At 45.8% G+C, this 24,609-nt stretch overlaps 2 protein-coding genes across 2 annotated transcripts in view; both read right to left on the bottom strand.

Annotated features, from left to right (window-relative positions):
- tbc1d1 (TBC1 (tre-2/USP6, BUB2, cdc16) domain family, member 1) overlaps positions 1-20,660 on the bottom strand; it is a 30,823-nt gene extending 10,163 nt beyond the window's left edge. The window contains exons 1-6 of the mRNA XM_035530043.1: positions 20,017-20,660; positions 17,060-17,340; positions 16,046-16,282; positions 2,859-3,155; positions 2,106-2,413; positions 1,913-1,980 (exon numbers count right to left, since the gene is read on the bottom strand). Coding sequence (XP_035385936.1) covers positions 1,913-1,980; positions 2,106-2,413; positions 2,859-3,155; positions 16,046-16,282; positions 17,060-17,335 — 1,186 coding nt within the window. The 5' untranslated portion in view covers positions 17,336-17,340; positions 20,017-20,660. The remainder of the gene's footprint in view (positions 1-1,912; positions 1,981-2,105; positions 2,414-2,858; positions 3,156-16,045; positions 16,283-17,059; positions 17,341-20,016) is intronic.
- An 830-nt stretch (positions 20,661-21,490) lies between these two features.
- pgm2 (phosphoglucomutase 2) overlaps positions 21,491-24,609 on the bottom strand; it is a 10,520-nt gene continuing 7,401 nt past the window's right edge. The window contains exon 14 of the mRNA XM_027026438.2: positions 21,491-21,833. The gene's annotated coding sequence lies outside the window, so the exon portion shown is untranslated. The remainder of the gene's footprint in view (positions 21,834-24,609) is intronic.

Raw genomic sequence — 24,609 nt, 5'->3', positions numbered from 1 at the left:
CTCTCTCTCCCCTCAGTCTCTCTCCCCCCCAGTCTCCCCCCCCCTCAGTCTCCCCCCCCTCAGTCTCTCTCTCCCCCCCTCAGTCTCTCTCTCTCAGTCTCTCTCTCCCTCCCTCTCTCTCTCTCCCCCCTCTCTCTCTCTCCCCCCTCTCTCTCCCCCCCAGTCTCTCTCCCCCTCAGTCTCTCTCCCCCTCAGTCTCTCTCCCCCTCAGTCTCTCTCCCCCTCAGTCTCTCTCCCCTCAGTCCCCCCCCCCTCAGTCTCTCTCTCTCTCTCTCTCTCTCTCTCTCTCTCTCTCTCCCTCAGTCTCTCTCTCCCCCCCTCTCTCTCTCCCCCCCAAGTCTCTCTCTCCCCCTCAGTCTCTCTCTCCCCCCGTCTCTCTCTCCCCCGTCTCTCTCTCCCTCAGTCTCTCTCTCCCCCCCTCTCTCTCTCCCCCCCAAGTCTCTCTCTCCCCCCCCAGTCTCCCCCTCCCCCCCAGTCTCTCTCCCCCCCAGTCTCCCCCCCCTCAGTCTCTCTCCCCCTCAGTCTCTCTCTCTCTCAGTCTCTCTCTCTCTCAGTCTCTCTCTCTCTCAGTCTCTCTCTCTCTCCCCCCCCTCAGTCTCTCTCTCTCTCCCCCCCTCAGTCTCTCTCTCTCTCCCCCCCTCAGTCTCTCTCTCTCTCCCCCCCTCAGTCTCTCGCAAAATTCATCAACACTACACACAGTATGAAACAGAACAAACAGCTGGGAAGGCTCTTATACCACCCATTAGCACTATAGTTCGGAACAGCCTGTCCTGTGGCTGTACCCAACAACAGCGTCATCAAAACACCCAGTGGAGCCAGCGTCTCACTGGGGGCTTGACGAAACAGAGCAAGAGTGGGACGAGCGTCTCACTGGGGGCTTGACGAAACAGAGCAAGAGTGGGACGAGCGTCTCACTGCGGGGTTTGCGATAGAGAGAGAGAGAGTGGGGTGAGTGTCTTGCCGTGGGGTTGGCGGATGGATGAGAGCCTGTGTGGTCTGTGGGACATTTCTGTGCTCTCATGACTGCACTGCAGGTGTCAGTTCAGGACCAAACATAAATGGAGAACTGAAAGACCCCCGCCCCCCTCCATTAAAGACAGCGCTCATTCCTGCAGTGAGCTCACTTCCTGTGCAGCTATCAACTTCCTGTGTGTCAGAGACAGAGGAATTAGAGTGCTGAAAAATACTTTGTCTGGACTTGGATGATTCAGGACTTCGTGTGTGTGTGTGTGTGTGTGGGGGCGGGGTGGGGGGGTTCAATCACAGCAGCTGAAAGCATTCTCACAGTAACCAAGTCCATATGGCTTCTACTTCCCATCTCATACTTCTCTCTCAGCAGTGCGGCTCTGTTACTCAGAACCAGCGTGAGTAGATCTGGAGCCAGCTTTTACTTCTCAGGCTGTGAATTGGGCCCATTCCAGAGCCCAGACCAAGAATCTCATACGTCATTGGCTTAACAAAATAAATATATTATTGACAAAGCAAATTAGTGACAAAATTTCTCGTTCACGCATGGAGCAAATGTTTCAAGCTCTCCTTAAGATCCCCTTAGCACGCCGCGCTTCGCCCCTCCCACAGCCGTAAGCAAAGCACGCCGGGCCCCACCGCCCTCCCCGGCTGGTTGGGTGTTGCTCTGTAAACATGCTCGCGAAGACCAAAAGCACGAGACACGTGACTGACGCTGGTCTTCATCTTCTCGGAGGTCTGGATGCCTTTTGGATGGAATGTGGTGTGGAATGCGTGGTTATACACACGTGGGCTAGAATGTGTGGTTGCGTGTGTAGCTGTGTAGGGCGCACGGATCCAACATTCTCCAAACACGGACCGCCTAAAGCCCTCAGAACACAGCTAGCGGCGGCTGGATCTGGAAGGGACTGGCTAAACGGGACCCACAGGAATAATAACGATTTACCAGCGGGTCTTAAACGCAGCTTCAGTGTGCGAGTTTGCTGGAAAATGTCCGTCATGGAACGATGGGCCCTAAAGGCCAGTGTGACATCACAACTCAAACACTCTATGACATTACAGGGCTCTGGTAGTCCTCAAAGACCTAGTTCTCTTCTGCAGACTTGTGTGTGTGTGTGTGTGTGTGTGTGTGTCCTCACCATAAACAGCATGGTCCTGTTCTCCTGCAGGCTGGTGTGTGTGGGTGGGTGTGTGTATGGTGAGGAGAGACACCCACAAACAACACAGTCAAGTTCTCCTGCAGGCTGGGGTGTGTGTGTGTGTTTGTCCTCACCATAAACAGCATGGTCCGGTTCTCCTGCAGGCTAGTGGGCTGGACCCCGGTGGCCCGGCGTTGGAGCTCAGGGGACAGGCCGTTCTCATCTAGCGCCTGCAGTGTGGGGAAGCTGGGGTCCCTCCTGAAGAACAGCGGCTTCTGCCCTCCACCGCCCCACCCCTCACTGGTCACCTGGGCAGCAGAGTCACACACTCAACAGCCCTGCATGCTCCGCTCAGGCTTCCAATAGTGCAGCCATTTTAAAACGTTACTTACATTTTTTTTTTTTTTTTTAACTAGTCAGAGATCTTGGAAGTTCTTCCCCTGAAATTTTAGAACTGAATTTAGAAATTAAACTTAGAAGGGAAACACGAGTGGTGAGTTCCCTGTGCACCCATTTCTCGCCCCTCTGCCGAGCAGGACGTATGCGTGGGAGGTCTGCACGGGACATTGGGCGGGGGGGGGGGGGGGGGGGGGGGTGGTTCTGCATTTAACATTTTTATTAAAGAATAAATTAGAATCAGGCTTCTAAAAGTATTCACAACACCTAACGATATGCAATAACCATATCGTTAGGTTAGGTATCATACTTGAAAAACATACTTACATGTCGCCCACCCCTGTGCACATGCCTCACCTGCGTGAGCGAGAAGGCTCTCCTGATGCCGGCGGCGAGGGAGTTGGCGGCGCCCGCCCGCCCAAACTTCTCTATGCACTCGTCGATGAGCGCAGGGGGTGCGTGTTTGTGGGCCACCACTACCCGCCCGCAGAAGAGCACCTCGAACTTCTTGGCGAAGGCTGTCGCCGTGTCCGGGCTGTATTGGCAACCGTTGCTATGGTGACCATCACCGGGGAGAGCGGCTGCGGCGGGGGCTTCTTCCTGCCGGGCTGAGCTCTTGCTGGCCTGCCTGAGGGTGCTGATGATTTCTGGCACCTAAAAGTAGAGGGGAGGGGGGGATGGTTTAAAATGCATAACTACAATGAAAGAAAAGAGAAAAAAAATCATATGATTGACTATGCATCATTACATCAGCCAACAACTGGTCACTGGCAAATGTTTTAGAAACAGTCGACCCTTTTGTGACAATCAAAATGGAAGGACAGTGTTCTTGATGCTTTAAACCCACTCTATACTTTAGGAATGAGAGGAAATGTGTTAAACTATTATGTCAATCCTCTTATAAGTGAAGTGCTGTCTTATGTGAAGTGTAGCCAAAACACATGGAAGCAGAAAAATAAAACTATTTGTATAGCTCTGCGTTTTTCCCTCAGTCGGTACAAGTATCTGCCAGCAATTTTCCTACAGTTGCAGAGTTCAGTTATATTGTCTGGTTACATCTTGTGATTTCTGTGACCTTTAGACTTGCATGTGACCTTTTGCAAATGTGTCATACAAAAGGAAATTTTACAGCTTTTCACAATTGTGAAATTGGGAAATTCTGATGCAAATGAATAACCAGCAGGCTGATGTAGGGCCTTGAACATTGAGGGCCCAATGACACATCCAGAGTAAGAATGGGTAGCTGTCATGGGGGCAATAGAGCTTTACTGTCACTCATTGGGCTGCCCAATGGAAACAGCACACAGAAATGAGGCGGGCCTGTGCGTATAAAAGTGTCGAAGAGAACAAATAGCACCTTTCAATTTCATTCCGGCCATCTGCCCCAACAGATCATCTTCAAGCTACTGTGGGAGCCATGGTCTACCAATCTAAGAGCTTGCTGTTGAGACGACAGTCACTATTAAAGCTGGTCTAAGCGATTGCTGTAGCATCCACAATCTCGAACTAATTAAGCTGCTTATCTGTTGTGGATGCCATGAACTATTAAGGATGCTCTAAGCAACTGCTGTGGCGGCCACAGTCTTGTACTATTAAAGCTACTATAAGCAACTGCTGTTGCTCCGAGCTCTGGCCCTCCCCCGCCCTATTGAAAAAGTGAAAGATGTTTTCCTGCCTTCTGTTGCCTGAGTTTATTGCTCATGCGCGTCAGCTTGTTAAAAGCTGAACACTCATTAGACTGCTGCAAACCGGTATTCAACTTCATGGCTCTAACTTGAGAGATCAGTGGTATGCAATATACTCAACCACAAAAATGTAATTGAGTGTGTGTGTGTACACGCACATGCACATGCAGGTGTAAAGCAGGAAGAGCTGTCTGTGAGTGTTAGTTAAACCTTGTATAATCTCTAGCTATACAGTTAGAGACTACAGTCATGTGGCAACACAGCTTGTTATCGAACCCCTATCCCTGTATCAATGGTTTCTGGACCCACAACCCTGCTGGTTGGACACTGGAGTAGTGCACCACTCTCATCCCAACAGTGACAATGACGTTTCATGCTGCCTGAAACATCTGTACTTCCCCTGCTACTACCATGTCAGTTTCACTGGGATTCTTGTAAAGTAGTTGGTGAGTGTACATTAGCAGTACATTAAACACAAACTCCATTATGAGTGACTATTCCTGGTAAGCCCCTTTAATCATCCCAACTGCTTCGGTACGAAACTCTCACCTTTGACCACTCAACTCACAGCGAGCGCCTGACCTTCCAAAAGCAGACACTGGGACGATCTTTTTACTTCCCGCAAATTATCACGTATTCAATGAAAACATCCTGCATGGCCACGCGTCCTTGAGGACTGCACGCTAAACTCTCCGCGCTCCCTTCCTGGTGTCCCGCAAAGCGTGACGCGCTTCGTTGCGGTCAGTGGGCCCATCGTATCAGAGGGCCCCGCTGCAGGAACACGGAGATGGAGGCATTTAGTTGGTAAGTAGACAACATTCATAACTCACATGGTCTTATTACAGCATCGTAATAACACCGTGTGTGTGTGGGAAACGGAGTACTGCATGTGGGACAGGGTCCTGCAAGTGCTCCCTCTGAGATCTCTGTCCATTGTCACAGATCTCGGCACGCCGGCTCAGTGTCTGATCTCCATATCTGACCATCATCACAGGTTTCAGCACTGCAGCTCTGTCTGATCTTCATATTATCTGTCGTCTCACGTCTCGGCATTCCGGCTCTGCACTCAATCTGGGTCCACCCCACTCCCCCAACAGAAACCTGCTTTGTTCACAGAGTTCGTTACAAACTTTTGGGCCGCTGATTCATATGGGCGTTTCTGTAATGCTGAAACCACTGGGCATGAAACTGCATCTTAATTACCCAACACAGCATGAACAGTGGTCATTTCAGGTCAACTGTAACCTCTGTCCGCCACAAGTGTAGCCAACAGTCTATCACCACAGAGAAACACTGTGACATCTCTTAGTGCCCGGAAGAGGACAAAAAATAAGTTATTCCCAAGACACTTGCATTGACGCCAAATGGCACACACAGATCAGCTAATATCACACAAGCATTTAAACCAAAACTCTGACACTGGCATGGATCTGGGTGTTGGTTACTGCACATGGCTTAATACCCAAAGGAGCCGAGAGTGGCTCAATCTCTCTCTCTCTGTGTTCAGCAACTCATCGGTTAGGAAGGGTTGGGGTTTGGCAAGCAATAGGGCTACATGGCCCATCGACTTGAACTCACAAGGTATTTTTAATACAACGGGTGGTGAGTGTATTCCACCGTCTGCTCCAGTAACCTACTTGGAGACGACATGATGGATTACACACAGCAGAATCACCAGAGCTGTGGGACCAGTGTTCAAAATACGGTCACAGCTAGCAAAGCATCGTGGGGGATTTCCAGGGAGAGAGCCTCCACTCTGGTTCACTGAGCGGCACAGAGTACCGGGAGAGAAGTCAGGGAGCGGCAGCTTGGTCAGCCAAGTTCTGATGCTCTCGTTGACGAATCAGCACGTGGGAACGCAGCAATACACCCAAGAGTGTTTAAGGAAAGTAGAGAGGAAAAACGACTAGTAGTGACTGATCTTGGTTTTTTAGGGACTGATGCTGATAATTAGAGAGCAGGGCAACCAATGGTCGATGTATAAGGCACAACTGCTAAAAATAATTTAATTAATAGTAGTAATAAAAAACAAAAACAATAAATGCTGTTCACAAAATTGCTGAACTGGAACATTTTTTTAACTATAAATAGTTATTGCTTCGTTATTGTCTGCACTGTTTGTACTCTGTCTGCTTGACAGAGAGGACATTCTGTTACATATAGTTACGCTAATTATTCCATGTGGGTGTGTGTGAGAGAGAGAGACAGACACACACACACACACACACACACACACACACACACACACACAGTGAAGAAACTGCATCGAAGCCCATATCGTTCTTTCCCAAAAACGTTGGCAAGTTGATAACATTAATGCTAGCTTTTAGAGCTCTGTTAACGTATGCCAACAAGGTAAATCTCCAATTAGCAAATGCAACCGACTGTAACTTATGTTGGGTATATTATAACTATCAAATCAATCGCTTATGTTAATAAATTGTTGACACGAGAACAAGACTTTTTTAGCCCTGAAGATAGCTAGCTAACCTAGTTTAGCTGGTTAAAGGTTTGCTAACGTTACAATTCACAAATAACACACGCATTTTAAATCTAATTATACAGTGAACATTATACATGTTAAGCGTGAACAATTAAATATATTAAGCTTTGAAAGATAATGAAAGTTTTACCATTTTCTCTTAGGAAACGTTACATTTAGCATTGATGCGCACTATTTTACAACACCAAATGAAATTTAGCTGTACAATGGCAATACGGACACAAAGGGGAGCTCTAACATTGCTCCACAGCGGTTAGGCTGTCAGGGCTAGTCAGCGTCTCAGCCAGTCTGCGTTGCGCCTATAGGCATTTTTTTCAGCCTCGTGAGTGCAGGCATTGACTGGTGCAGATTATCTCAAAACGGCATTAATAGGTCCGATTAATCGGTCTGCCAATATACTGGTCAGCACTGAAAACCTCAAAGAAAACAATACAAATCAGTGGGAACTAGGAACAGAGAAACACAGAATGAGAACAGAGTCAGAGAGTGGGGCACCAAGTAAAGCCCTTTGTGTGTACTGGATTTCAGGAAATGAACCAATGCAGCAGTTGCAGAGCGAGTTAACGTCATTGTGCTTTCGCTAAAGAAGATAAAGTGTAAGCTTGAACTGTGGCCCAGGCCTCAGCATGGCCAATCCTCAGGCAACTCTGAAATATGTTTCAATTATAAAACACCACCAGCAAACAGAACTGAAAACACAGAAAACTCAACCACAAACAGGCTGGGACAGAAGTATAATGATTACACCTGGTTGGAGGGTAGGGGAGAGAGGTGTGAGTGAGGGAGCGTGTGTTTGTAAGAATGACAGTGGGGTTATACAGACAGAGAGGGAGAGGGAGAATGAGTGGGTGTAGCTGGCAGCTGAATCTTGCTGAGTCTTGCATGGTCTTGTCTACAGAGGGAACGCAACATGCCATAATTCACACTGTAGTTTAGCAACTCTGCTGGACCATGTTCTGTACTTCACCTACAACTAATGTGACACACACACACACACACACACGCACGCACTTCTGAACAAAAGCTTTGTATCCAAGGTAGGCTAATGGAAGAAACATTAGATGAGACACCCCCCGCCCACCCCCACCCGCCTTACTAAACGGGTAACACTCATGCGTGCATGAAACAGCCTCTCAACACTTGTCATATCTTTTCTGGTCTGGAAACCATGCGCCACACTGGCTGGTTGAGAATTCCAAATGACAAACATCAAGTCATGTGACCTCCCCAGCCTTGAAGGGTGTTAACACAAACACAGAGGCAGTCTCCAGCTGGCCAGCCCAGCCTCTAGAATTGGGTTTCAGCAACACCAAACTACAAGGCCTTTTTAGGCTGGGAGAAGGACTAGGATTCAGAATATCATTTCTTATGCAGTTTACCAATCTGCTTCTCACCTCGCTAATCTGTTTAGCTCCGTCGGAGAGTACTGGCCCGCTCACGATGCACAAGGCAGGGTGGTACCACTTGATGACAAGTACTGCTTGGAACAAGTCTTACTTCTCCTTAGGAGAAGTACAGCTCATCCATTGCAAGGTTTAGGGGACCAGCATTAAACTCTGGCCCTCCAATCCAGTCCTGGACTTTGTAATCACTAGCAACGAATGAAACATGCACAGTGGCGCTCAAGTCGTTCAAATCCTGATCTGTGTATTCAAGCTGCAGTGGGCGTTTTCAAATCCCAGCTCTCGAGGTGCGAGCGCTGCAGGTGTCCTGCTCTCCTCTTGCCTAGGAGACAAACGTGCTGGACAGCTCAGGTCCTGAGGCAGTCGTTGGCCTTCCAAACACCTACACCAGGCCTCGATTTAGCGTCTTCTTGTTCAGACCCCCCTGCCCCACACTTATTACACTTAAATCTCCTTCAGCCACATCCTCTTTTCGCTGCATACAGATGTGGGCCACCGCATGGCTGTATTTATAGCTTGTGGTTTGCTTAAGTGAGTCGATTTGCTTAAATTGTGAAGCGTAGCGTGAAGCACTATGGGTCCACGGGGTGTGGGTGCTGCTTGGGCCCATGTCAGGCTTTGAGCCGCTTTGGCGAGACCCAGCTGTGACTGCGCTACGCTCCTGACCCCCAGGTCGTTAGCAAGAGTTGTCATGATGAAACCGGCTCGCTTCTACAATGGCAAACAGAGGCGCGCGGCTCTGAAAGGCTGACGCAGTCGGTGCAGATCGCACACGCCAGCGTACAAGTGGCGCACACACAAAATGCTCGTTGGCACTCACCTTACTGAACAAGCTGAACATGGAAGGCATGGCCAAGACCCGAAGCTTTCACACGAAACCCTCACCCTCTCCCTGCTTTTCTTCCAAGTCTAATCCACAGGTCTGTCTGTCAGACAGTCTCCAGTAGGCACCAAAGTGAGGACTTCCAGCTCTCGTCTTCCTGTCTTCTCTCCCTTCTCCCTGCTGCTTAGCAGTCCTTTCCTCTGGGTCTTGCAGGAACTAGTGTTGTTCCCCCCGTGCTCAGGGCCCCCCCCCCCCCGAAAAAACACACTTCCCATCACAACATGCTGCTGATGTCACTCAAGAGTAAGGCTCCAGGAGGGCTGCCTTCACCCCGTCTGTCTCTCTCTGTCTCCTTCTCTCATACTTTAGACTTCCCCTACTAAATGACCTTTACATCTCTAGTAACATTCTAACTGTCTAACTGTGTCACACTCTGTGAGCTCAGCTGTAGCAGAGCTACACTGTGTGTGATCAGTGTGATTAGAGGCAGCCATCAGCTCAGCCCTACTAGGACCTTTCAGAGCAACATCATGCCCACAGGCGCCGACTAAACTGTCTCTCCCAACATACAGTCCCCCTCCCTCCCTCCCTCCCTCCCTTTCTCTGGGTGGTGGAGAACCACTACAACCCTAAAAACATTTGAGTCAGGCAAACACATGGCTGTTCTCACACATTCATTAAGTCTGACACACAATACACACGAAGTCAGGACGGCTGTTACCATGAGTGACTAATCCAAAAGTAAAGAGAGCTCGAGTCCCTCAGCGCAGAGCCGCAAAGGGTGCTTAGCCTGGACTCAAAACCCCAGCAGGCCGTGTTCTCCATCACAACATACACATAAAAAGAACTAGGACTGCATTGCTTGATAGCAGCAGAGTTTGACAAAAGCACGGTGCTGTGCCTCATTGTAGCCAGTCAGCTGAGAAACCAGCCTTCTTTTCCACAGTTGCCTGGCAGGAGCTCTGCAAGTCACGTTCCCCCCCCCTTGTCAGCAATCTATTAGCAAACCAAGAACGTGGAATGTAAAGAAATGATCAAAGGAACCGCTGAAGACGTGAACAAAAGAAAAATGGCAGGTGAAATATGTTCTCTTCCTAAACAGGGGTAGTTAAGTCCAGCAGGGTGACACAACGTGGCAAGGAGATACTGCCCTGTAGGGAATCAGAGCTTCGGGGTGGGGTCTCATGATATAGACAGAAATATCGCAATTGCGATACGCGGTCATATGCGATTTGCGAAAGTGAAATGTACTGGCGAACCCTTGATGTTATGTGGTAAAAACATGGCCTGCATTATACTAACCAAGATGATTCACGCATGTTGGATCATGTGCATTCGTCAAAGCACCCGTGGAACACAAATGGAAATGTATGGGCATGGTCAGAATGTCCACAACACGCAATCAAAAAGCGTTTGCCAGTTATTTAGGGTTATTTTACATAATGCCGCCATCAGGGGTGAGGGGAGGAGAGGGGGAGAGAGAGAGAGAGGAAATGCAATCCCTAGAGAGAGTTTAGAGTTCAGTGCCAGAATTTATAAGGGTGGGGCTCAGATCAAATATCCAGCTAAGGCGGGAAAACTCACAGAAACACACAAATCATTATTTTAACAGACAGAGAGAGCAAGAGAGAGACAGACAATGAATATGAGAGGGGAAAGAGAGAGATTAACATTCACAGAGATGAGAAAAGTAACAGGAAAACATCAGGAAAGCTGAATCTGCATTGGCCTGAAATATAGCTAGATAGTTTTAAAATATTTACAAATGTGTCCACCATATCCGAGAATCATGGACCCACGGGCCAGCTGTGATTAGGTAGCCATGGACAGAGAAGGAGAGAGAGCTGGAGGGGCTAGGCAGAGAGAAAGAAAAAAAAAGTGTGTGTGTACAAGACAGAGGGGGAGAAAGGGAGAGAAAGAAAAATATATTTTTTTTCTGCCATTTCCCAGGAATCTAAAGAAGTGATGTCAAGTTCAAAGGTCATGGGTTATGTCAAAGTGGCAGAGAGGAAGAGAGAGCAAAACATTGATGTCATTGGATTTTACATGGGCTGCTTTAAAAAAAAAAAACTAAAAAAAAACCCTTAACTCATACTTTACAGGAAAAAGGATGTACCCACTCCTACACAGACACACACACATGGCTTGTAACTGCCCAGTGCAGATTTAGTGATGTTTTCCTGGATCTTAAAATCCCAACACTGGTCACATGAGGTGGGACAGACAAAGCATGTGACTCCATCTTTGTGTTTTACTCTCTCTCTCTCTCACACACACACACACACACACACACACACACACACCTGCTCTATGACAGAATGAACACAAGAAGGTCTCATCAGCAAAGAGGTGATACTTCTGATACAGAATAGCTTGAGGTGGCACTCACACACACACACCCACACTGAACAAAAATAAGACATCCCATGTTTAGTTAGTTTTTTTATATTAACTGGAAATTAGGTTGATAGAGGTTGTATAGACTCATTGTTTCGTTCTGTCCTGTCTTTCTTAAGCACACAAACGCAGTAAGCTGTGTAACCCGTTTCCCCTTCATCACACACACTTTCCATATAATTGTCAGTACTCTGGTAAATTGTTTTTGACAATAGTGTCTGCTAGATGATATAAATGTAAATATACAGTGAACAGGCCTCTGTGGTAATAATTACATTAAATCAAGAACCAAAAGTGACAGAACACAATTCTAGGACTGTCACTCTCATTGTGTTTCTCACTTACTCATTCACACTCAGTCTCTCTCTCTCTCTCTCTCTCACACACTCACAGCTAGGGACCAAACACTTCAAGGCTGATAATCCCGAAATGTTGGAGTTATACCAAAAAGCGTGACTGAATACAATTACTGAACTAGCTATGTTATCTAACTACAAAAATAAAAGCCAGAAACCTGACACTGCAGACAGAGGTTCCTCGTTGTATTTTTGCACGGAACATAAATTAAATAGACCGACAGTACATTTCATATATCAGCTTTCAGCTGTAAAATCAAACACAAACTGAGACGTCCCGTCCTTAATATAAAAAACGGAGTAAACTTAAACAGATTAACCGATTAATCCAGCTAATTTCGTTGGGTATCTAGAGCTATAGTGCTAAAGTCGATAGGAAAAGAGCGAGGTGGGCATGTTTAATATCCACACTCTCACACACTGAACATGACAGATATGAGAATAAAACATGCACAACTGCTTCAGCACAAGTGACAAAACACCGCAAGATTTTACTCTGAATAAAACCCGGTTGAATTTTCGAAGGTAACGAGTTACAGGTAAAAACAAATGAACTAATTTCTCAAGTATGAGTATCGATGAAAGCAAAAACTCCTGGGTTAACTAGTTAGCCTAGCACGCTAGCTAATTAGTTAGCTAGCTAGCTAACGCCACCAAAACAACGCTGTCAGTTTGGCCAACTTATTACCAAATAATAGAATTTCACAATTTTGGGGTAGTGACCACGACTACTCACGGCTTGTCTTTCCGTTTTGACATCCCTTCGGAGCAGATTCTGAAACCGCGCTTTCATCGCCTCAGCCATTCACTTCTTTAAAAAAAAAAAAAAAAAAAAAAGTTGGAGAAGTGCGCGTCTCCAACGGCACGCAGGGGAGACGTCTTCCTCCGGCACTGAGCGACCCCGCTGCTCCCGGCCGCAACATCAACGCCTTCCGACCGCACACGGGAACTCGAAAGTCCGGGGAACAAAAAAAAACCTATACTGTAAAGATCCTGTGTTTAGCAGTGAACAATATTTGCTGACCAGCTGCGTTGTCGAGTGAAACGCTGACTGCTTTTCGAAAGCACAGAAGCACTGTTGAAATAATGTTTAAAAAAAAAAAAACACACACACACACACACACACACACACACACACACACAACAGCTCTACTAAGTGATTGAATGCAATTTGAGAAAAAAAATACATTTCAAATAGTCGTTACGACTATATTTTTACAAAGCCATGTATAACGGTAGTCTACTCAGACTAACGTGCCACATATTTTAGCATAACCAACTGACACAGATGTATGTTTTAGAGAATACCTGTGACGGTAATCTGATTTCTCTCATAATCCGTTTTACAGCGCTCCAGTTTACTGGACAGCGCGCCACCTAGTGGCCGTGGAATTTATAATCCGTGAAGATTTTCCATAGACCACCGCTCTAATATCCAGTTTCTACGGATGGGTTGGAACGACATATCCAGTCCAGAACCAGTGGTGTATTAGCATCGGCTTATCGTTGGCCCTACATAAAAGTGATTTATTGTTGAGTAGTTCCTTTGTCCTGTCAGGTGTGTTAAAAAAGCAAGAATGAGAACTTGGCATATAAAGAGCTATTAATGCTCATAAATACAACTCTCTCGCGCACGCACGCATCCTCTCTCTCTCTCTCTCTCACACACACACACACACACACACACACACACACACACACACACCCTCCGCCCTCCCGTCTCTCTAGTGACAGAGGAGCCATTTCCTCTCCAAAGCAGATATTGTTCCTTGATACTGTATTACGAAATTCTCCCAGCATCTCAGCTCTATAAATGTATATGAAATCTCATTCAAATGGATATGACTTTTGTTTTACGGGAAACAACAATGTACTTAATTACTTTGTTCTTTAATACATCTATAGAACTTGTCGGGGGGAACCACTAGTTCCCAGACCTGATGATCGTCTGACAAAAATGCTTATGACTCATGTACGAGTTCAGTCAAGGCTCGAGTCTGAAGTCACATGAACAATTAAAAAAGGAAGGTTACTGATTACACATAGGTTACTAAGATGCATTCATTATCGCGAAGACGTGGAAGAGTGCCTGAAATCCAATGTTACATTTAAATTAGTCTGCAAACTAATTTCAGATAACAAGAAAATTACCGGGCAATGGGATAACAAAGCTTGAAGCTACAATGCTAGGAGCTGCAATGGAGTAACAAAAGCTAGAAATTAATTACTGCTTAAAATTATATGGAATTTACTACAAAACGTATTTATTAGCTAGCTGGTAGCATACGTTTTATCCGTGCTCCAGGTTCATTAGCTATCTAGCATGCTTACTGGATATACCAGCCATTGCGTTTTCCCGGTGAACTGTATATCATGCATGTGGCACTTCACTTTTGTTCGTCTGACTCGACGTTTTTGTACGATTTTTGTTTTTAATTTAAAAACGATACTGCTCGTGGCTGTCTCAGAACTGACAGACAAGTCGCACGCGTGAGATAAGACAGAAAATATGTTTATTCAAACGATAAGGTTTTTTTCCCCCCAGATTTCAGTTTCGCGAGTATTAAGTCACGAGTCGAGTCGAGCAAAAGTTCGACCCGAATCAGAGCTGCTTTGCGAGTCCGCCTTTCCACCTCCTGTTCCCCCTTTAGAGCAAAAACGCCTGCGGATCGCCAGAGGGCGCCCGAGAGAGAGAATCCTCAATGAATAGAGGTGAACGGAGCTAAACGGCTAAAAGCAAAACATTAAATTAGTTTCTTACCACTTGACTCATGTAGGATCTTTCTTTAATTTTACTCCTAGCCAAGTGGTAAGAAACTATGTTGATCTTTTTTGTTGTTTTTAGCCGTTTAGCTCCATTCCCCCCACATTAATTTTGGACTTTAGCGTCTCACAAACCTAAAAGTCTAGAGTTCTCCACTAAAACTTCTCTGCTCAAGTCTCCATCTTTTTGATCTCAAAAGAAAACGGCGCTACCGTTACCGGTTCTCTGCAGCGACCCCTACTGGACAATATCAATTTAAACCTAAAACGTCTCAAGTCACAGACATCAACGTTAAGCTAGTTTTATATACTTGACGCACTGTCACCGGCGTGAGGATGTGACAAACTAGGGGGAACAGGTGTCCTGTACAAAACAGCATTATAAAAAAAGAACAGCATAGAGACGCGGTGAGGAAGTGTGTGCTTGACATGCAACACACACGAGCACAACCATTCTCTTTACATTTTCACCTCTTTTCAGTTGTGCCATGTCATTTTCTTTGTCTTTGTTTCTTTGGTGACACCAAACCACAGTTTCTGTGCTATAGGAAATGGTTGCTATGGCTGCCTAGATCTACTTCCTGTCCTCAAGTCCCTTGTACGCCAGCAGCTAACATTCACCTAACCTCCACGCAATTCATAGCTTCCTGCACAACCCACTCTGATCACAGACAAGCTGAATGGAAAGTTGGCAACCAAGGGGTTTGGGTCGGGGGTGGAGCATTAATTAAGGCTGACCCTGACCCTGAGCCTTAGTTTGTCCCACATCACCACTGCTCCTGGTTAATGCAGTGTATGCATAAATGCAATAAAGATGGCAAATTTAAACCAAGGTGAAAGAGAGTGAGTTTGTGTGTGAGCATGTGTTGTAGGGGACACACATCTACTGTTCTATGCCAGTATAGCAAAGGGCTACACTGATGTATTTGGTATCCCTCAAAACAAATGCTGGTAAAGAAACAGCATTACACACTTTACGTTTAATAGTTCGGTTGGCAGAGGTAACTACATGTGCTAACCTTTCCTGAGCGAAAAGCAGGGGTGTGGGTCTCTTCCCCACTCTACCCCTAGATTATATTTATATCTCTCATTATCTCTGTGTATGTGCTGTAATGCCTTTGCAAACACACACAAACAGAGAGCATTGACATTTAGAGATCCAAGCTCCTCCTTGACATCAAAGCACTTTCTCCCTTCAAAGCGACTCTGATATAAACACAAAGCCCGTTTTCAAATATTTGTCACAGATCCATGAGATGAATGCAAACTGATTAATCATGTTCCTCTGTAATCCATGGTGTCATGCACTCTGCATTTCCCCATATCAAAATATCAAATACGATTTTCTTCCACTTTTGTTGAGGCATGAATTACAGCGCTATAAAACTGTGTAAAGTACATTGATGTTGATTACTAACAGAGCTTGCACTGAAACTGTGAAGTACGTTTGAGCTACTCTTGTGGCCAGAAGGTATGCAAGTACATCCAACCACCAACTATAGCTCAAGTACATCCACCTGTCAATAACAACTCTAGATCATACATATAGCCCCCCCCCCCCCGCCCCCCCTGGAGCACCTCCCCCCAGAGCTCCTCCCCCAAGCTGCTGCCTACCTCCCTCTGCTCAAGGCAGCGGAACACGTAGCAGGCGGCGGCCGCGTCGTCTCGGAGTAGGCAGCCGAACGTGCTGGGCTCCTGGCTGTTGCGGATCAGCTTGGCGACCCGGTGTGGCCGCTGCTCGAACAGAATGGTGTGGCGCAGCGGGTCCTGAAGCCCGCCTGGTCCCGCCACATCCAGCGTGCAGCGAACCCATGATGCCGAGACTTGCAGCAGAACCGGCTTGTCCCGGACCTGGAAGCAGGAAGGCCTCGCGTCATCAGAGAAGGAATCAGGCTTGCTCCCACATGCCGCATAAAGTTAGTGCCTTACCCAGCTCCAGGACAGTCAAAAGAGCTCTGAACAAAAACAAAAGAGTACTGAACAAAGCTCAAACGCATTCAAATGAGTTTAAATTAATTGCAAAGAGATCAAATTCATTTAAATGGGCTGGAATACAATCAGTGCCCCCCCCCCCCCCCCAAATGACTCTTTTTGCAAGGAGCAAAGACTGATTTAAAATCAGCAACTTTTGATAAGTGTCAACAGCAAAGGAGAGCCATTCAAAGTATAATTCCAACACATTTCTCAAAGTTTTAAGATATGTTGCTGGGGGCTTTGTGTGTGTGTGCATGTGTGTGCGCGTGTGTGTGTGTGCGTGTGTGTGTGTGCGTGTGTGCGTGTCTGCTGGTGTCAGAGAAACTGCTTCCACTGTAGTACCAGTGTAGTAGAGGCAGACATCAGATCCTGTAGTGGTGCAGAATATTAGAATCACACTGTAAACAACAGCCAAGGGAAACATTAGGTTTACTCCACTCACACTGACTTGGGTTGCCAGCCTTCCCTGTTCCTAAATCAAGGAGTTATTGTACATTATTACTCCACAAAACAAAATATGCTGACTTTAACATACTAAAGTAAGCATAACTTGGACCAAAAATGCGACTTACATGCTCACACTGTCTATGACTTCAAAGTCGCTTGCTTATCGATCTTAACCACAGGAGTCAACTGTGATTGGCCGCCACTGACCTCCAAAGGCATAGTCCTGGTGAGGGTGGTGCTGAAGCCCCTCTCCTTCAGTCGGGGCCTCCGTATCTCCGCCACCACCCACGGCAGCATGGCCATGGTGGTCTGCGGGTGCACGGCCAGTGAGCCCACCAGCGTCAGCCTGTACTGGACCTTCTCCTCCTCATCCTCACCTTCTTCTCTCCCCTCCCAGTCTCGTGGCCTGGAGGAAGGGGTGGGACCTGGCGCAGGGCGGGCAGGGTCGTCTCGGGGTTTGACCTGGAAGCAGATGCCCTCCATGACCCCTGCAGAATAAAGAAGCAGTCCAAAAGGAGATGACTGAACGCAAAATTGCTCATCACTGAACACAGGTATTCATTACCTCTAGGAACACCATGCTATCGTTACAGTTGGCCTGTACTTTCTGCGAACGGCACATGCTATTTTACGATTGGCGTGATGCAAAAAGATTTGGCTTTAGCACAAAAGCCAGCGATGACATCTTGCTGTGAAACCACCAGCTGTAAAAACATAGGTCATGCAGATGTCACCACCTTTAACCCAGTACACTGCTCCGTGTGGTGGTTATAAATAGTTGCGTACGCTAGCTAGCACACACACAGTGGAAGTAGCCTGCCAGCGCGTGCTTGGCAGCTCTAGCGCTCATGGGTTTGATCCCAGCCGATCCTTCCACGTACGTGTAAAAACTGGGTTGTGAAACAAGACCAGAAATCCCCATACATTACTACACACCGTCACCGCACCACATCTTGCGAAATAATAAAATTCTCGGATGCCTTGCCTCTCACTTGAACTCTCACTTGCGTTATGGAATTTTACGGTGCATCCGAGATTGGTCCAGATGGAAAAATAGGTATTTCCTCAAATGGCTCAGGCAACCATTATTATTGAGCCCTTATGTAATATCACGAAAATGATGGGGAAAAAAACGATATATCGTACAGCTCTAACTGTTCACAGCACTTAAATCCAAGTTTCTCCAAGGGATAATACCTAGTTAGTATAGTAATGTACTTTGGAGAAAAAGTATGTGCTCAATGATCAAACAGAATGCACCAGATAATTCTTATGATAACCCAATTAACTGGGTGAGCAGTGTGACCTGGTTCTAAAACAACGTACAAAAGGCTCTCTATTCCTGGAGATCAAATTTAGTAGAGAAATCACTTCTAAGACGAGTTTACATATCCCCATGTATCACTTGCACTGGGATTAGAGGTCAACTCTACAGGAGTGCTGGGTACCCAGACCTTAAGTCTAATCAGACAGATCATATCGGTCAGACCGATATACTGTTACTACAAACACCGGTGTACTTTTTACAGGACTGACACCAAAGTAAATAAATAAATGAATAAGAAATAAATTAATGAGTAAGAGGTGATCATACAATAATACCTGCCCTGTTTGAATATGTAAGTGTGTGCACGGGTGCAGGATTGCAGCTGGAGGTTAAACGGAATCTTGAGGAGAGTCAGGAGTACAAGGAAGGCAAAGAAGTGACCTTTGTAACCTCAGGCGGACATCCGTTATCCAGGATTTCCAAACTGAAATTGAGGAGTTCAAATAAATATATTGGGGAACCGGAACAAAATTATTTGCCTTTACTTGCTGCAGCCAATAAAGAATCATAAATCTACGGCTCCTACTGATATTTGTCCGTAGATTTGAATGTAATTTGAATCCTTCTGGATCTGACTGAAATGACGTCACGCTGCCCTCTAGTCCAGCAGTCCATTTCCCATCACCCTCGGGCCTGACGGGCTGAGAACACACCACGTGTCTCCACTTTCCAAGATCATTACCCTTGAGCTTCTGATTCACACCTGCTACCGACTTCTCTCAGTGTACGTAAACAACTTCAGATCGAGCCGTATTTGTTTTATAGCCAGTCCCCTCCCCCCATACTAAGCGTTTTATTTGTTCTGCTATCTGCCATTGTTTTGACCCCGTTCTCCTGTTACGGATTTTTGGATTTGCCCTGGTGTACTCCAGCTCGTTATTTATATGAGACGGTAACAAACTTTGCTGTTAATAATCGGAGTCGCACATACTGTTGTTGTTTATAATTGCTAAAAAGGTGCTTGCAGAAACTTGTATAAAAGCCATATCCCACTCGAGGACGTGCTGTTATACAAGCTAGCCGTATCACTATTACCAGATAACAAAAATACATGTTATTGTACTGAAAAGTCCAGTTTTCAGAGGTGAACTTTGACAAGCCCTTGTTAGGTCGGACTCAAAATGTATAAGTTATGCCTTCTCTCTCATACTTCTTTTTTATATGCAGGCTGTGCGAGCAAGATGGAAAGAGATTAGGGGGCAAAATACCCCATGTACACCAAATGTGAACAGATCTTAGTATCAAAGATAGCGCTGCTCTACTTGGCAAATCTCTCTCTCTCTCTCTCTCCCTCTCCAGGTATAAATAGCAAGGCTTGCCACTAAAGCTACATGTTATTTTGTCTTTTACAGAGCGGTCAGACAATTATGGAAATATGAATTCTCCTAATATGCGATTATACATGTGAACACAGATAATCCACTCGCATGTATCAAAGGAATTCACCCCGTTTACATGTAATCTAATAATACAAAACGAAATGACAGCTCCATAAATCCATCATAGACTAACTACAGTATCAATGCACCGTTGAGAAAAAGGTAATATTAGATTGCCCGGACAAACATTAACTTTGCGTTTGCCTGACAGTTGTGACGAGAAAATCTCGCAGCAAAAAAACTGAACAAGTCAACAATATTTGCATGACCTAAAACAAGTCCCACTCAGGCTGCCCAAGGTCACGTACCGACTTTTCTATCCAAGTTAATTACTAGTAGTGCATTTCTTTTTTTTATTTACACGCATAATTCATAGTTTCGTTGCCGTGTCCCTTCTTGAGTTTCACTCCATACTGTCATTTTAAACGGAATATTCAAAGCGAAGTTACTTCATTTACCCGCTCTCTCCTGCCTTCGGGCTACGTGCGGAAACGCCGCCTAATAGGGAGAAAGTCTTTCAGTAACGGTCTTCCCTCCGCAATTCTGTTCCTGAGCAGCCGCAGTCTCATCGGCGTCGGGCGACTCGCGAAATAGAAAATAGTCCTGGTGAGCACCGTCGGTTAATCTAATGGTGCGGTTGCAGAAAGCCCGAAGCTGCCGTCGGGTACATCCGCAGTTCACTCGTCCGACCTGCTCTCGGAGGAAGTATTCTCCTCTGACGTTTCACTGAAGCATCTAGTTCTGTGCAAAGAACTTCGGAGGGCAACTTCTGACCAATGACAGGAGAGCGGCGCACACTTAGCGTGATTTCATCCATGCACGAATCATGTCTATTTCCATGTCGACCTCCGAGAAATAACGATTTGGCGTGCAATCTACCCTAATCTAGAATATTTTCGATTCACCAAATCCGGTTTGGCGATTGGTCACCAAATGAGTTTGTGCGGTGCACATGCCATTCCACAGTCAAAACGGTTTGGTTTATGTCGTTAGGTAAAATGTGTCGTTGAAAACGTCGCGTCGTTTGTATTTTGTATTCGGCAATAAGTGGACGATCTGGAGCATCTCACGTTGTCGCTTTCGGGAGAGGGGCTGTTTTTAGGGACTGCGCTGGTGTAAGCAGTGTCGCCAAATAACTTCAGTACGGCAAGCGTGTGTTGCTCTATGGGTTAGGTTTATAAATAGCCTGGTGAGAGCGTAGTGACCAGATCGAGACTCTGGAGAGAAGTGGCAGACGAATGGACTGCAGCTTTTGACCGCGGGATACTTTAATTGCGGTTTAACCAACGAGATGCACGCAATGCCAGATTTAGCCAGCGAACAGGTTCGTATTTTAATTTTTGTGCCCCACCCTACAATGTTTAGAAAAAAAAACTAATGGGATCAGTGTTTTGTATTACCAATTTTAAATATATTTTAAAAGTCAAGTCTGTTCTTTAAAAATAAGCAGTGTTGGCTGTTTCTAGAACGCCCCCTATAGGTGGGAAAGAGCGAGCAATTTGGCCATTTTGCCACTAGAGGGCGTAGGTATACGATACACCTGCTGTAGATCCGTTGGGCCTTGGTATAGCGGGCTACGGCATTATCTCTGCGCCTTGAGTTTACTCAATTTACCGCAGCATTGTATTTACTGTACACATGGCCCTCACAAGTTCAGCACGAAAACACAAAGTGCAAATATAAACACTAGGGGATTTTTGCTGATTTCAGTAGTGTATTTGTGTCAAAAGGTAACCTTAGACTTAGACTTACTACCTTATTCTTTTAAGCAAAACTAATTTTGTCTTGATATTTTTCATGCTAGAACAATCTTGATGTTATGTCTATGATTTCTTTCCTCCTTTTGGTCAAGGGGCAGACAAAATGTCCACACATCCATCATCTTTGGTCTCCTCAAAGAGTACCACACCCAGTGAACCAATGACTCAGCCCTTATTGCAACTTGATGTTTATTAGGACCATATAAATGGAAGCCTATAAAAAAAGCAAAGTACACAGGAAAAGTATTTGGAGCAGTCAAACCACATGAATAACACCACCATCACATCATTGCTAACCAACTATACACAACTACTCAGATATGAAACCTTTCATTCCTGACATTTAACCAGTAGCAGTCAATAATCGGTTACACAACAGTGAATTCTAACACTGAAAAGCACAAAACAAAAAATCACAATTAGGTGATATGAGTCCATGTGGAATGTAATGACACCATGGTGATGGTACTGTTCACCAGTGTATTGGCCAACCAAATCAGATACCTGGATCTCACCTGGGAGGAAAAAGAAGAACAGTGAGGAGATGAGTTCAGTCAGAAGTACTGAAGGAGCGTTTCTGTATTGGAGTCCTGTGGAGACATTTACACAGCCTGGACACTGAAGACAGTCGATAGCAGTCTTGCATGTAAAAGGCAGAAAAAACCTTACAGGTTTCCGTATGCATGGCATGTTGTCAGGTGTTTACAGTGGCACGGGGTTGGATGCATGTATAGCAGTGGTAGTTTACAATAGTTTTGATGGCAAAGCTCGAAACCATAGCAACGAAATGGACCCATGACAACAGGAACCATTTCTAGTCACCAAAACCCTTCCAACAGTGTGATGTGACTGTTAAACCCCTCCGCATATATGGAAGAAATAGCTTCAGGTTTAAGTTCAGTGGATCAAATGATCTGACTATGGACTGAATAAAACGTATAGTTACACTTAAATTGAAAATGTTTTAAGTGAAAATATAAAATGTGCCATTAAGCTCATTAAGGAAGTCATGTTCATACACAGAGACTTCAGAGATTATGCGAAACCTCTCTAAGTAATGCAGTTGTACAATGTGACTAATGATTAACGTAAGCAAGCAGTCCTTTATATAAACTTCAGAAAAATTATGTAAAAATTCTCCTTCAGTGAGACAGACAGACAACTCTGTTCACACATTCACAAAATAACCAATGGCAATGGATGCTTAAAAAGGCAAGTTCATTAATATTCATTGAACTTTATTAATATTAAGTAGGAACGGGGTAGTGCTAATAGATGGGAGTTGTCAGCTGAACTTGGTCCTTTGAAACGTCCACACGTCCTTTGAAATCTCTAAGGCTGGGGGATAAACCAGCATAAGGCACATTATATTCTAGCACGGACGTCATTGTTAAGTCATCATTAAACAAGAAAGCAGGAGGGAAAACAAATAGAACTACAAGAATCTCCACGCTCGTTACCCGCTAGTCACCATATACTGAACTGTCTCCATCATCTAGCACTTAGTTGAGAGAAGACACAGTAAAATCCAGCTCTCATATGCATTCATCCCAGTGCATTTGTGGAAGCAGAGGAATCATCTGGCCGTGTTAAAGCTACCACACCTCACACGCAATTATACATACAGTGCGTGTGTGTGTATTTTTTATATATATATGTGTGTGTGTGTGTGTGTGTGTGTTTGTAAAAAAATAGCTGTGAAGTACACAAGGTTTCCAGACAGGATATTTTGGAAAGAGGTCCTTCATCAGTGGTTGAGTAAACAAACTGCTTACATATTTATTTTGAGTGCAGCCCATGGGTAACCAGACAGTGACTTTTTGCTTTTCCTTGGAAACGTGTTTAAAGGACTTGGGAGTCGTAGATTGTTCTCCCTGTACAGACAACCATCCTCGTGTTAAAGCTTTAATACCACCGTTTCATGTCAACCCATGTGCCCGAGAACAACATCAAAATTGGACGATGGTCCAGTTGCTTGTTCTGCATTATAAATATGGCACATGGAGGAGACTCTGGGATCAGGGACATGTCCCACCAAAGCAAGGTGTATTGCTTAGCCAGCCAACTTTAATATGATGGAGCCCTGGGTTTTCTGTCTTACGCGGACCGGATCACTTTGTTGTGGGCTACGTCGCCTGTTCCGGGGCAGGTCAAGCACGACGTGCTGAATGTGCACCCGCTCCTGAACGGCGGTTAAAGATTTCTGGGTGGTGCAAACTGAGACGCCCCGCATCTCTGTGGAAATGGCTGCACCCTTCTGTGAAAATCCAGTGCATTTACAGGAGCACAAACTCCCGCGATGAGCACTTTGCACAGGTATTTAGAGATGAACACACACTCAGGCCGAGGTGGACACACTCTGGCCTGTTTTGCCCATCACCAAGACCTCCCCCGCTATCAGTCATCTGCATACAATCCGTTTTATACCTGAAATGTTTTTATTTAAAATATTTGAATCAAGTTAACTTTTTCCATGTTCAGTCTCAATATTCATTGCTGTGCTTGCAGCTAAAATAAACGATAACAGGACACTGTGGCTACAATTAATTAGACCCAGTGCTCTGTAGATGTTACATAGTCATTCTAAAATAGTGTATGTCTAGATATTATTTATTATTATTATTATTGTGTGGGAAGGGAGTTCCAGAGGAAAGGTATTGCAAACTAAACGACCTGAATGAGAGAATGTAGGAATGGAATAATTCTGCAGTATGAGGGCATGAAGTGCTTTAAAGGTTAGTAGAAGAACTTTGAATTGAATGCATGTAACTATGGGTAACCAACATAGCTGTTGAAGGATGGGGGTGACGCGCACCGATATCTTAGTGGGGACCGAGACTCTAGCTGCAGCAAGGCAAACTATCCAAACCCAGACCACGAGTTACGGTTGGTGGTGTTATACCAGCACCGAGGCAACGGCTTTGTGTGGCGAGAACTGCTCTAGCGGTCAGCGGGCTAGGATTTCACGTTCCTCCTCTAATACGTGAGCCGCCGGACTCCCTTATGGGAGGCCAGTCAGCGGTCAGTGGGAGTTTGTGAAGCCGAGACAGGTCAGGTGCCCTAGCTGAGGGGGTACGCGCCTGGTGAGATGGGGGAGAGTTGCCATTCATCAAAGCTGCAGGTTACAGAGGAGAGCTAGAGCCAGGGAGCTGCTTGCCGCCAGTGGTCTGGCACGCCGGACGTTCACCAGAGGAGGGCGATGGTCGTAAACGCTAGTCCTGGGAAGCCCGTGCCTCGAAAACGCGCGGGTTTGCTCTACACCAGCACAGCCAATTCCACCCTCCCTGGGCG

Source organism: Electrophorus electricus, chromosome 9 (assembly GCF_013358815.1).
Source record: "Electrophorus electricus isolate fEleEle1 chromosome 9, fEleEle1.pri, whole genome shotgun sequence".
NCBI lineage: Eukaryota > Metazoa > Chordata > Actinopteri > Gymnotiformes > Gymnotidae > Electrophorus > Electrophorus electricus.
Note: the sequence above shows the minus strand (reverse complement) of the source record. Positions and strands in the feature narration are given on the sequence as shown.